This window comes from Scomber japonicus, chromosome 1 (assembly GCF_027409825.1).
Source record: "Scomber japonicus isolate fScoJap1 chromosome 1, fScoJap1.pri, whole genome shotgun sequence".
NCBI lineage: Eukaryota > Metazoa > Chordata > Actinopteri > Scombriformes > Scombridae > Scomber > Scomber japonicus.
The window spans coordinates 30,688,123-30,700,361 of NC_070578.1; the positions used below are offsets into that span (position 1 = coordinate 30,688,123).

General features: G+C 39.2%; 1 protein-coding gene across 1 annotated transcript in view; it reads left to right on the plus strand.

The window, feature by feature from the left end:
- itga11a (integrin, alpha 11a) overlaps nucleotides 1-12,239 on the plus strand; it is a 51,215-nt gene that overhangs the window by 18,675 nt on the left and 20,301 nt on the right. The window contains exons 3-13 of the mRNA XM_053316540.1: nucleotides 1,027-1,139; nucleotides 1,624-1,715; nucleotides 2,000-2,114; nucleotides 2,256-2,383; nucleotides 2,585-2,733; nucleotides 2,836-2,980; nucleotides 3,545-3,710; nucleotides 4,395-4,465; nucleotides 6,494-6,638; nucleotides 7,553-7,701; nucleotides 11,528-11,671. Of these exons, the coding sequence (XP_053172515.1) occupies nucleotides 1,027-1,139; nucleotides 1,624-1,715; nucleotides 2,000-2,114; nucleotides 2,256-2,383; nucleotides 2,585-2,733; nucleotides 2,836-2,980; nucleotides 3,545-3,710; nucleotides 4,395-4,465; nucleotides 6,494-6,638; nucleotides 7,553-7,701; nucleotides 11,528-11,671 (1,417 nt within the window). The remainder of the gene's footprint in view (nucleotides 1-1,026; nucleotides 1,140-1,623; nucleotides 1,716-1,999; nucleotides 2,115-2,255; nucleotides 2,384-2,584; nucleotides 2,734-2,835; nucleotides 2,981-3,544; nucleotides 3,711-4,394; nucleotides 4,466-6,493; nucleotides 6,639-7,552; nucleotides 7,702-11,527; nucleotides 11,672-12,239) is intronic.

The following is a 12,239-nucleotide window of genomic DNA, read 5'->3' on the forward strand; positions in this document are numbered from 1 at the left end:
AGAAATTATCAGTGATAAATGAAACAGCTGTAATCCTATTTGAGAACACAAAGAGTTCTTATCTCTGAAATTCTATTGAATTATAGCTCCCTTTAAGGCCTTTATCCCCTTCATCACTCCAGAAGTAAATACTCCAGACTTTTTTTTTAAGATCTTCCATCACATCAAGTCATCTAAACCCTTTTAGTGACATTTATAAGACCACAATGACCCCTCAAAGGAAACCCACTGTGAAGTCAAGTGCAGGACTGACTCCTTGCAGAGACGACGTCATGTGAAAAGAATGTCCAGCACTCCACACAGCTCTTTGAGGAAATCTGAATACGATCCTATAGTGGTCTATGACCAAAAGATTCCTCCTGTTTCATTTTATTGATCTGACAGCTTATATAACTATAACTATAATAGTTATTCCCTCTAAATACCCCACTGAGCATTGCAACATGGATAGTTGGGACCACAGTTTAGAGCAAGGAATACAAGTCTGTTTTAAATTTTGATGGTAAAAGTGACAAAGTAACGCATCTCCCTCTTGAACAATCACTATGAAGGTGCCCTTGTTTAGGGCACTAAACGTAGCACCTACAAATAGTCTTTTTAACTATTCTACATTATAAGTGATATACATTAACCAAGTGGTTCTAATTGCCGAAACTTAACCACACTGTAACAATACATTAGTACCCATGGAAATATTGTAGAAATAAGCAGTTGTGACAAATTGGCACATTAGTAGTGAAATTATCAGGATATGTATTATATATTATGTTCTGTTAGATACACAGACAATATTATGGCCTGCTTAACATGCTTAGTTTACTTCCCAGGTTAAATAATGGTTAAAAATCTTCCAGGTGACTGTGTTGTTAGTGCTTGTGTTTTGTGTGGGTCACTGATGTTAATAGTCACAGTTATATTCCCTCAGAAAATTAGTTACCAGGCAAAGACTTTCTCTTAAATTGAAGAAAAGTTATTGTCAATCTATTGCTCTGTCAATTCTGACTTTTGGATATTGTGTTTTTACAGGTTATTAGTGGGGGCTCCATATGAAATGAATGGTCCTTACCAGACGGGGGATGTATATAAATGTTCACTGAGCAAACGAACCAATGGAAATGGTTGCTCCAAGCTTAACCTAGGTATTGTATCCCACAACACCATTCAATAATTACTGCAAAATCATAGACTACTGTACAAATGCATGTATAGTTGTTGTGATGTCTGCATGCTTTTCTATGTGTGTCTCAGCAAGCATGATGGTGGCATGTGTGAGACAGAAGTGAGTACCATACCAATCATTCCACATTTTACTGTTTTTTTAATGGTTGATGTACATTTCCACGTGTGTGTCGTACCACACACCTCACCGCACGCTTCTTCATATCGGTTGCACATGTGTTGTGCCGGTTAGTTGGGCACATGAAGTTTTATCGAGTAAACGTTTCGATCTGGGCATGTAGACGCTGCTTTGGCTGGCCAGACAGCAATAACAAACCACCAAGTCCCAGATGGTGGAAGTTCTGTTTGGTCTCTGAAGGATAGAGCATGTATTTATGTGTATTCAAGTATATACAGTATGAACAACATCCAAGATCATCTCAGTGACATTCATTTTCCCTTAAGGAAGGATATCTCTGACCAATGTATCAGAGCGGAAGGACAAGATGAGGCTGGGAATGACGCTCACATCTAACCCTAAAGACAACAGCTTTGTGGTGAGAACATTTAAAAACTCATTGGATTTATCTTCTTGGGATTTAATAAACAGTAATAGTCTGTTCCTGCAGAAGTTGTTGAGTAAGAACACATTCAGTAAAATAGCAATGGTCAAAATGGAAAATAAGACAATCCCACAAGATTGTTTTTTGATTACATGGTTGTCATGCTGCAGCTCTCCATGTGGAAGTTCTCTGAGAGCATGAACCTAACTTTTTGGATTCACAGTAATATAATGAGGTTGATAATGTTGCTTGTATAAATGCTCTCTTTTATATTGTAGGCTTGTGGGCCACTATGGTCCTACGAGTGTGGCAGCTCTTACTACAGCACTGGCATATGCTCCAGAGTCAATGCAAGCTTCAAGTTCTCCAGAACGATTGCACCCGCTTTTCAAAGTAAGTTTTAAAGTTTCTTTCCTGTTGGAGAAAAAAATAATAAGTGTTTTTAGTCACAGCAGGAGATTATTTAATAATTTATAATCGTCTGCTTTTTCCATTCTCTCTCATGATCATTTATCATCTCTGAATGTTTTTCAGGATGTGAGACATACATGGACATAGTGATTGTTCTGGATGGCTCAAACTCCATCTACCCTTGGTATGAAGTGCAGGCTTTTCTCATTAACATTCTTCAGAAGTTCTACATTGGACCAGGTCAAATACAGGTGTGTAAGATAAGGAAGAAGGGGATTCTAAAAAAAGAAACAATGGTAATGGTTCGTCACATGTTCCCTCTGAATACTCAGCAAATTCTTTTGCAGGTTCATTTGGTTTTTGTTGTCTACTGTGCTCTGACTCTTTCATGTATAATCGTCACTTAAGTGTAACTGTACCCATTGTGGTTATTATCGCTGTTTATCTTCCAGGTTGGAGTTGTTCAGTACGGTGAGAAGGTGGTCCATGAGTTCAAACTCAGCGACTACAAGTCAGTTGAGGAAGTGGTGAAGAGAGCACGCAATATCAACCAGCGTGGAGGAGAGGAGACCAACACAGCTCTTGGTATAAACGTAGCACGGTATGATATCTCCAGCCACATGTCTGCACATGAGGACCATAACTCCACTGCTCCTCTATTCTGTAATTTACTTTACTGAACATATATTGCATGATATTGCAGTTCACAAGCTTTTAAACAAGGAGGTCGGCGTGGTGCCAAGAAAGTGATGATTGTGATAACTGACGGAGAGTCACATGACAGTCCAGATCTCCAGCAAGCCATCGAGGACAGTGAGAGGGATGGCATCACCCGTTATGCCATTGCTGTGAGTCTGCTAGATCTATTATTCACCTAGGTTAGGGCTCACACTCTATACTTTATACACTTTAACTAAGTTTGCAGATGGCTACTAAATTTCCAGTGCAGCATTAAAACACCATAAACATTAATGAGGTGACCTCATGGAGTACAGTTGAAGCAGGTCTCCCAACAGCTAAGTTAAGAATGGAGCCAAACACACACTGAGAACTCCAAACATAAACTGCAGTGCAGTTAAAGGTGTAAATGGTCTCCTCCAGACCACATGATTCTTTGGTTTGTGCCACTGCTGGTGCTAGCAAATGACATACTTGACTCCATCCAGTGGCTTTAGTTGGCTGTGGGCATATAGGCAAAAGCTCTGAAGTCATTTGGTTCCAAACCAACTGGAATCAGTGAAAGCACTGGCACTGACTATAAAAAAACAAAATAAACTCTAAAATGTTGTCAAAAGGGTGCTAACTTTAACCTGTTAGAAGGCTATTAACATGCCAAAGCTAATGAAATTGGCCATTCCTCATCCACTTCACTCAGGAACTGACAAGTTTACTGTTTACTGTTATCTTCACAGGTCCTCGGCTACTACAACCGTAGAGGAATCAACCCTGAGGCCTTCCTTAATGAAATCAAATACATTGCCAGCGACCCAGATGACAAACACTTCTTTAATGTAACAGATGAGTCAGCGCTGAAGGATATCGTGGATGCACTTGGAGAGCGCATCTTCAGTTTGGAAGGTGTTGCAAGGAATTCATTTTTTTCTACTGCACATTAACATGACATTACATTTTACTTTACTTTTACATGAAAAGATTCTTACTTCATTTTTTATCTTCATATTTTCATATTTTAACTTTAACTAAATGTGTTTCCACTGAATGTAACAAACATGGATGAGCTTTGATAATCTTAAAAAATGCATGGTGGTCACTCGTACTAGAACAATTAGCTGATTAATGGATTACACACAAACTGTTTCTACTGTGCAAAGCATTTAATAATCAGTTATGGTAAATATAAAGCAACAATGCCAAATATTAGCTTGTCCCACCTGGTCTCAAATGTGGGGATTTACTGCTTTTCTCTGTTCTATATCATTTAAATTGAATACATTTGAGCTTTGGACTTTTGGTTTGACAAAATTAGACATTTAAATATGCGTCACTTTGACCACTTAGAAAATCTGCTGGGCCGTTTTCTACTCCTTTTCTCATGTTTTATACATTACTATTACATACATTTTATTTATTACACAGTTAATCAAATGTAGAGATTAATTGATCATGACAGCGATCATTAATTGCTTTAAAAGTAGAACTTAAAATATGTTTCTTCTTAATATGAAACATTCACATTGTGACTCCAACTTAAGTGTCATGGCTCAGTGATTCAGACTCTCACTGACTGTCTTGTTTACACAGGAACCAGTAAGAATGGGACAGCGTTTGGTCTCCAGATGTCTCAGGCTGGATTTTCCGCACACAACGTCGAGGTGAGCCTGACTTCTGCTACCACGTTATCTCATACCATCTGTCAACAACACACATTGTCTCAATTTCTGGCGCATCATAACTCCTCCCCAAAAACTACCATTTATCACTTTCCAGTCCCCTGTGAGGTGCCTGCTGTGTGGGCCCCAGAGGTTTAGGTCATCCTGATTTAGGAGCCCATGACAGAAGAGACGGGCCTTTTTCCATTTCAACCATGCAGTGATGGGAAATAAGACACCACTTGTTCCCTAGGGAAACATATTAGAGAGGAGCTAAGACAGACTGAGACAGTTCTGCTGCAGAATACGGTGTTTTTTCTTTTACTTCCAAGAGGTTTATGATTGTATCTAAGAGCAGATAGTCGCAGGTGTGTTGGCTTTGAGGGTGACACAGCTGGAGGAGGAAGATAAGGCACATCTTTACTGTACCTGCTGTTCATAACAATTAATTGATTTTCATTCCTCTCTCTCTGGCTCCATCCAGACATTTCCTGAAGCAACTACTTTGATTTTCCAGTTCCCCTTTCACTGCGTGATTTGTCAAGGGAGAAATAAATGTATCCCATTTATGATGAAAAATAAATATGCAGCAGAATTTGCAGCTGGGTGGCAGGAATGGCTGGAAATTTTGTCCACAAGGCCAGATTCCAAGGATGCTCAACAACACCAACCTGGGTGTTGAGAGTAGGATAACTTTTTGGAAAGAATGTCAGGCCTTTAGAGTAGAAAAACAGTCCTGAGGGCCCAGATGGTTTTGCTGAATGTGATTTGTGCCAACTCTGAAGGGTGCTTATGTCATATAGTATCCAGACGTTTCATACATCTGCAAACATAGCAATTTCTCCATCTGTAGTTTGTTTCGCTCACTGTAGCTATACAATGCAAAAAAATTATCACTCTTGAAACTTTGCTCTGTGTTTGTTAAATTGTTACAGCTTATGGCCTATTTGCAAAAATGATTCCCTTATTCTTCTTCAAGTACGATAAAGAGGTGATTTTCAAACCAAAGCCAGGCACATAGCACTATAGCATGTCTGTATGACCTACTGCAATAGAAATAGGTCACTGGTTGAGCTGTTTTGGGGTTTCATTCATTTGCCATGGAGACCATTTTGACCAAAACAGTTAACCACATAGGCATAGCACTGCTGTCAGGGAGTGACGTAGTGCAAACTTGGTGAGCACACAATTCCGTCTTTTAGGAAGGAATCGCAAGCCTTCCAGCATATGCTCAAACACTGGAAAATGTGTTGTCGGCATATTGTGTACTGCAAAAGAAGAGAAAACTGAGCTCATTAAGTAGAGGTACCCTATAATTACAGTGTCGGAGATAAAAAAAAATATGGTGAACCATGGAGGATAGAAAATACCTCCTCTCTCCCTCTTTGTGTCTACAGCTAATTACATACTGTATGCTGGTTTGTTTCCTTTGTTGAATGTCAAGTCATAAATACACAGTAATCAAGATTTAGCAGTGATTTGATAATGAACTTCGAGGCAGATTTCATTGAATTTTGCACACTATGGTTTGGGTTGTAATTATGAAAATGTTCTGGTGTAACTTTGGTGAGTGTACATGAAATTGCTGCCTAATTCATGAATACAATCCAGCCAGTGGTTTTCAAAACCTAACTTTATAAGAAAAATCTCTTAAACACGGATGAGGAGATTTAAACAATTACTCTCTTATTGGGTTGTTGCAAGAGCTTAACATGGACCATCAATTTTGAAATATCTGAACATGTTCATGCTGTAGCAACATCTGCATAAAAGTGATCGGATGTGGTTAATTCAGTCCAAACATGTAGTTTGTGTTTATCACTGTTACCAGGATTAGGTTTTACCACACTATCATTAATCTGACTGAAACTACAGTAAAATGAGCCAAACACACACATAATGTTCTCCAAAATGATACGTTCCATGATTGTAGCATCATCATTATGGAATACAGCCAGTACAACCAGTTCATTCTTTATTACTCTGCTATGTTCGTGAATGAAAATTAATTTTATTGCACTTTGCCTACAGGATGGGATTCTGGTGGGTGCTGTTGGGGCTTATGATTGGAACGGGGCAGTGCTGAAGGAAACACGCCAGGGCAAGGTGGTCCCTCCCAAGTCTTCCTACAGACTGGAGTTCCCTGAGGAGCTCAAAAACCATGGTGCCTACTTGGGTGAGTTATAGAGAAATTCTTTTAATAGAGCGGAAAAGTCAGAACTGGATTGTTATAGATGTGGTTAAGGAGAGGAGAACTTTACTGAAAGTTCTGAGTGTTTTGCTTGAAACCCTTTTTAAGGACTTTCTCACGTCATCACCCTTTAATATCTTTTTACATCCTCTTTTTTGGGTGTATGGCTGACCTAGTACAAGACCTGTGGTTTAGGACCAACTGTCCTAGCTGCAACCCATCTCTATAAAGTGCCCTACTGCTCCAGTGCTTCCCATCACATCCAGCACCATCTCACTTCACCACCACAGACCTCTGCTTTTACCATCAGTGGTTTTTCTCTGAGCTTATCCACCAGGCTGCCAATGCCGTTCTAGACTCAATAGTAATATGAGGTGGAAGCATAATTTTGGACAGGCAGAAAGAAAGTTAAAGCTGGGGGAAAAAGGGGGTATGAAGATGAGAGGAGAAGGTGGAAAAGTATACGGAGAGGGAGTGGAATTTTAAGTGGGGAAATGCAAAATACAAGAAATAGAAGAAGAAATCTGAGAAACCTGAGAAACCAGAACATCCTGCTCTGGGAAACTGAATGCAGCTCATTGAGCTTTAACTCCTCAAATTGCAACATTTTACAATTTTTCCTTGAGTCATACAGATCACCACTAATGAAATTCAACCTAAATGTCAAAGTCATCACTCTAAGCACATACCAACAGTGGAACAAAGAGTATTGCCAGTGAAAAAAATCATTAGTACAATTTAATTACCAGTCAATCAATTCACTTAATCTACAGACTATGAAATACAGGATTACAAACCTCACAAGTAATATCCTATATAGGTTACTCTTTAAATCTACTTTAGTGGGTTACTGTCTGTGAATAGCAGAAGAATTCATGTGTATGTTTTAATATGAACAGGTTATACCGTGACGTCTGTGGTGTCAGCCAGAAACGGCCGTCTACTTGTAGCAGGAGCTCCACGTTTTAACCACACTGGGAAAGTCATCATCTTCACCCTGAAGAACTCGGGCAACCTCACCATACTTCACTCCCTCAAAGGCCAGCAGGTAGCAACCAACAAGTTACTGACTTTTGAAAAAGTGTATTAGATATGCTTAATACTCACTGACGCAGGCCTCATCTCAGCTTTGAAAGAATGCAGCAATACAACAAGGAATATATCATAAGACATTATTATATAATAGTACTCATATTACCCCTGATGAAAAACAGATAAATAATAGCCCTAATTATTTATGCTATGACTTCAGCTGCATTTATCAGGTTGTTCTGATGGTTTTTACTTCTGGAAAAAGCAAGACAATCTCATTTAAACTTGCACAGTCCATGTGTCCTTTTCAGCCCATTAGCCTCTTGCATTGTAGCCTGCCACAGTTTTTTTTCTCCTTTTCATATGACCACCACAGGGTACCAGACTTATATCATTCAGAAACTTAAAAGTAAAATCAACTACAAGTAAGCAGCTAAACATAAATTCAACACTTACCCTTTTCATCATCTTACATAACGTGCATAAAAACCAGACCGTTACAACCGTGCCAGTACGCTTTCAGCCAAATGTTCAGCTAAATCTCCTCTGATAATTTGGTACCCAGTATTTCCTGTATAATTAACTTTGAGGGCACAAGTTTTATTCCAATTCTTTGTTTTTACAGATACTCCCAACAAACCAAATCAAATTCCTTTTCCACTCTCAAACTAATTACCATGGCTCTATTATCCCCCCACTATGGCTGTATTATTCCCCTTAAACACATGATCAATGACACCAGTCTAATATTAGTGTCACGTACAGAGCCTGTTTGATCTGGATTCACTAGTTCTAGTTATATATATATTATAATCTTTTAGCCAATATTGAAGCATAGCACTTATAGTCTATGTTGCGCTATATTCTTTTCTGTCCTTCCCCTCTTTAGGAATAACTAAGATGATTATCTCCCTCCATGTTATTAGTAGTTCATTATCTTCAAGTAAAAGCACTACTTGATCCTTAAAGACCTTGTACCAGTCAGCTGGAAAGCCATCCACTCCTGGTGCTTTGTAAGTCTTTAATCCAGATATTGCTTTTCCTATTTCCTCCTTGGTAATCTCTGCCATTAAGGCTTTTTTCTGTTCTTTGCCTACGGAGGATACATCTAGTGATTCTAGATATGTATTTATTTCCTGATGACTAGTTGTATTTGGTTCCTTATATCCTGTACATCTCTGTATTAATTTTCAAAAATGTCCTGCATATCCTCTAGTTTATGGCATGCTTTTTTTAGTTTTAGGGTGCCAAATTTCATATATATATATATACATTTCATGGTGCTCTCTGCCTGTTCCTTCCTTAAACTTAATGCCAGAAGCTTCAGAGCCCTTGAGCCAAAATATCTCTGCTTAGCGAATGTGACTTTTTTCTCAAATCCTTTCTCATATAGTTTATTTCCTTTTTGACATTTTTTATTTGATCTAATATATGGAGTTCCTTCCTTTCAATGTGTTCCCTCTCTAAAACTTTCCGATTTTCTTGTAAATCGGACAGCTTTATACATCTTCCCTTTTTTCTGTGATGTGAAGGCTATGAGCTTCCTTACAGTCTTTGCAGCACCCCACAAAACACTTTGCGATACTTCTCCATTGCTGTTGTTACCCATATGATATTTTGGCACACATTCCTTGAATGTACTATCATTCAAGATACTTGTATTGAGTTGCCATAGCATGTTCTCTTCATATTGTCTAGATGCAGAGTTAAATAAACAGCTGAGTGGAATCTTTGACCCTTACCCTGCAATCTTTGTGTCTGTGCCTGTTAAAGTGATAAGTTAAAAAACAGGAAGTTCTTGTATAAACCTGACTTGCTGAATAGGATACAAATTGTTTTTATGTTGGGTGGAAACCCCTCTGTACCTTCAAGCCCTCTGCTGTGTTCCTGTGGGTTATTGGCTTACTGTTGAGAAAAACTCGTAGTTTGGCTGGTGGTGGTGTTTGAAATCGTATCCCTTTTCCCCAAAGAATCTTCCTAGTCCGTGCACCTGCCTTCCTTCTTGCTAGCATTTCTGCAAAGTAGATCAAAGTAGATTCTCTTGTCACTGTTGTAAATCCTTTTCTACTTCCAGGCCGAGTGCAGCGCCAGCTCTTTAGTTTTAAACTCTTGATAAACTCTTAAGTACTGTATATGGCCACTGAACTGGGTTGCAAATTTCTAGGTTGAGCACTTTGTGGCACCAGCGAGGAGTTCCTCTGATAACATTGTCGATAAATTGATGGATGTTGTGTTCCTTAGTTCCCTCTGGGATGCAATAAAAATGCATGCTGTTATACCTCCAGCCTGTTTCCACGTCTGTTAGCTTCACCTGTAGACTTCTCCTTGGCTTGTAGTGGCTACACTCATAGGTAAGTCTCTAAATGCTTCACTCATGGACTTCAGTAGGCAGAGACCTTGTCTGGTGATCAATGTCTGGTGACATGAGTCTGACTAAGTGCCTCTTTGAAGTCTTCAGTCCACTTTTCGGTATTGGATCTTTGCACCTTAGCCTCATCTACTCCATCAGTTGTACTTTCAAGATGATCTGTTACTATCCCGCCCAGCTTCTGTTGAATTTCCTCTCTTATGGCAGCAAATTCCTTTTTCAAGTCATCTCTGATTTTGTCTTGGAAATTGCCCAGATCAGACTTCATCTCTATGACCATTATTCTTATGTCTGCAAAGATGGTGACGATACTGCCTTGAATGACCCCACTTCTAGCTGTAGATTACACTCTCCATGTTCCTCAGCCATGACCCCCTCAGTCGCATTTCTTCTCCGCTCTCTCCCAGAATGCTTTTCCTTGCTGTTCTTGTATTTTTCCCCTTCCATTATTACTTAAGATAAAGTTTATAGGTTACTTGTATTTAAATTATTGGGGACTAAGTTCGATTGGGAGGGATTCTTTATGCGGCCATGCACTTCAGAAGTCTGAGAATTATTCCAATTCATGAACATATAAAATAAGACAAAATGGTTGGAAACATTTTCATGACATGGAGTATTTTTCAGTGGAAAAGAGTTTGAAATTTAAGCTCAATAAAATGACTGTTCCACTGCTAAAGCCCAAATGACATAAACATGACACACTGCACACACACAGGGTGATCTGACAGAAGGACTGATTCAATGTGTGTAATCTCGATTACTGTTTATGTTTCATTTAGTGATATCAATTATTATGGGTGGTGTTATAAAACTCCAACATTAGGACTGTAAACTGCATGTCAAATCTGTTAGGCTTTAATATCACAATCTGAGTCTAAATTTATAAGCGATCATCATTTCAAGAGGATATGGCATTGTGTGTTAATGACCTCTACACTCATGGCTGGCAACTCTTCACAGGCTGCAAGCCTGAAGTGATCCTGCAGCAGCTTACATTGTACCTTGTCAGCAACAGCTCATCCAGAGCAGCAGATGTTTTTTTGCAGAAACCTTTCTTGATCTCTCAACTCATAAGAAAAGAGCTTTTATAGGCACATGTTTCTAATCTGAAAACCAATAGATGATGTTTCATCCAGTCTCTGATGCAGCCTCACTTTGTAAAGCTGCCACAGTCTAAGCATCTACTACCGTATCAGACCTCTGACCACTTGCATTTAAACAGTGCAAGCCCATATTTGTTTACAATATTCAAGTTCAGACGCCACTGAAGCACAGCAGTGAATCATCAAACCCAAACAACATGTGATTTAACAGACAGTGGGGAAGATATCAAGAATATCAAGTGACAAAGTAGCATGTGTTGTGGCATTTGAATTTAGGAAATACATGCACTCAGTCAAAATGTTAAATGTTAGGGATTAAGATTAATACATGTTGAAAATCTGTTTATGACACATGCATCTATTTTTAGATTGGCTCCTACTATGGCAGTGAGATTGCACCTCTGGATATTGATGGAGACGGTGTGACTGACAACCTTTTGGTGGCAGCTCCCATGTTCTTCAATGGAGGCTTGGAGAAGGGAAAGGTCTACATCTACAGAGTGACAGAGCTGGTGGGTATAAACTCTACAACCTTTAACAAATACACAAAGGCAGGCCACATATTGTACAGGTATTAATCAATCTTGGTCTAGGCAAATCTTTTTTTAGCGAACTGGCTGAACACCTGTTTAAACTCCAGACATTCCCAGTAATTTCTAAAACACCTCAGCAGAAGTGTTCTGTAACACACACAGAAGCAGACTCTGTTGCATTCCAGCTCCACAGTTAACACTCTGACATGCAGCAGCCAGACATTTGATACATGAACTTGTCCAGATCAAATGTGAAGATCAAAACTTTGCCATGCCAGCATGCAGACTTTATGTGATGTGTAGCATGAACTCAACAGGAAAGTATTCTACCCGTTCTAAACCCTTTTCCAGCAAGTCATTTGGAGGCGAGAACTTTCTTTAATAGAAGGAAATATCCCACTGTTCCAGGTCTGTCTTGCTCATTGGAATAATAAATGTCTTCAGCTGTTTTGAAGCCATTGATCAGGCACGTAGAAAGGTTTTTAAATATCTGGTGTGTCCCAAACCACATCACAGGTGGTAGGCCATGCTTGCCAGTCAAAAACAA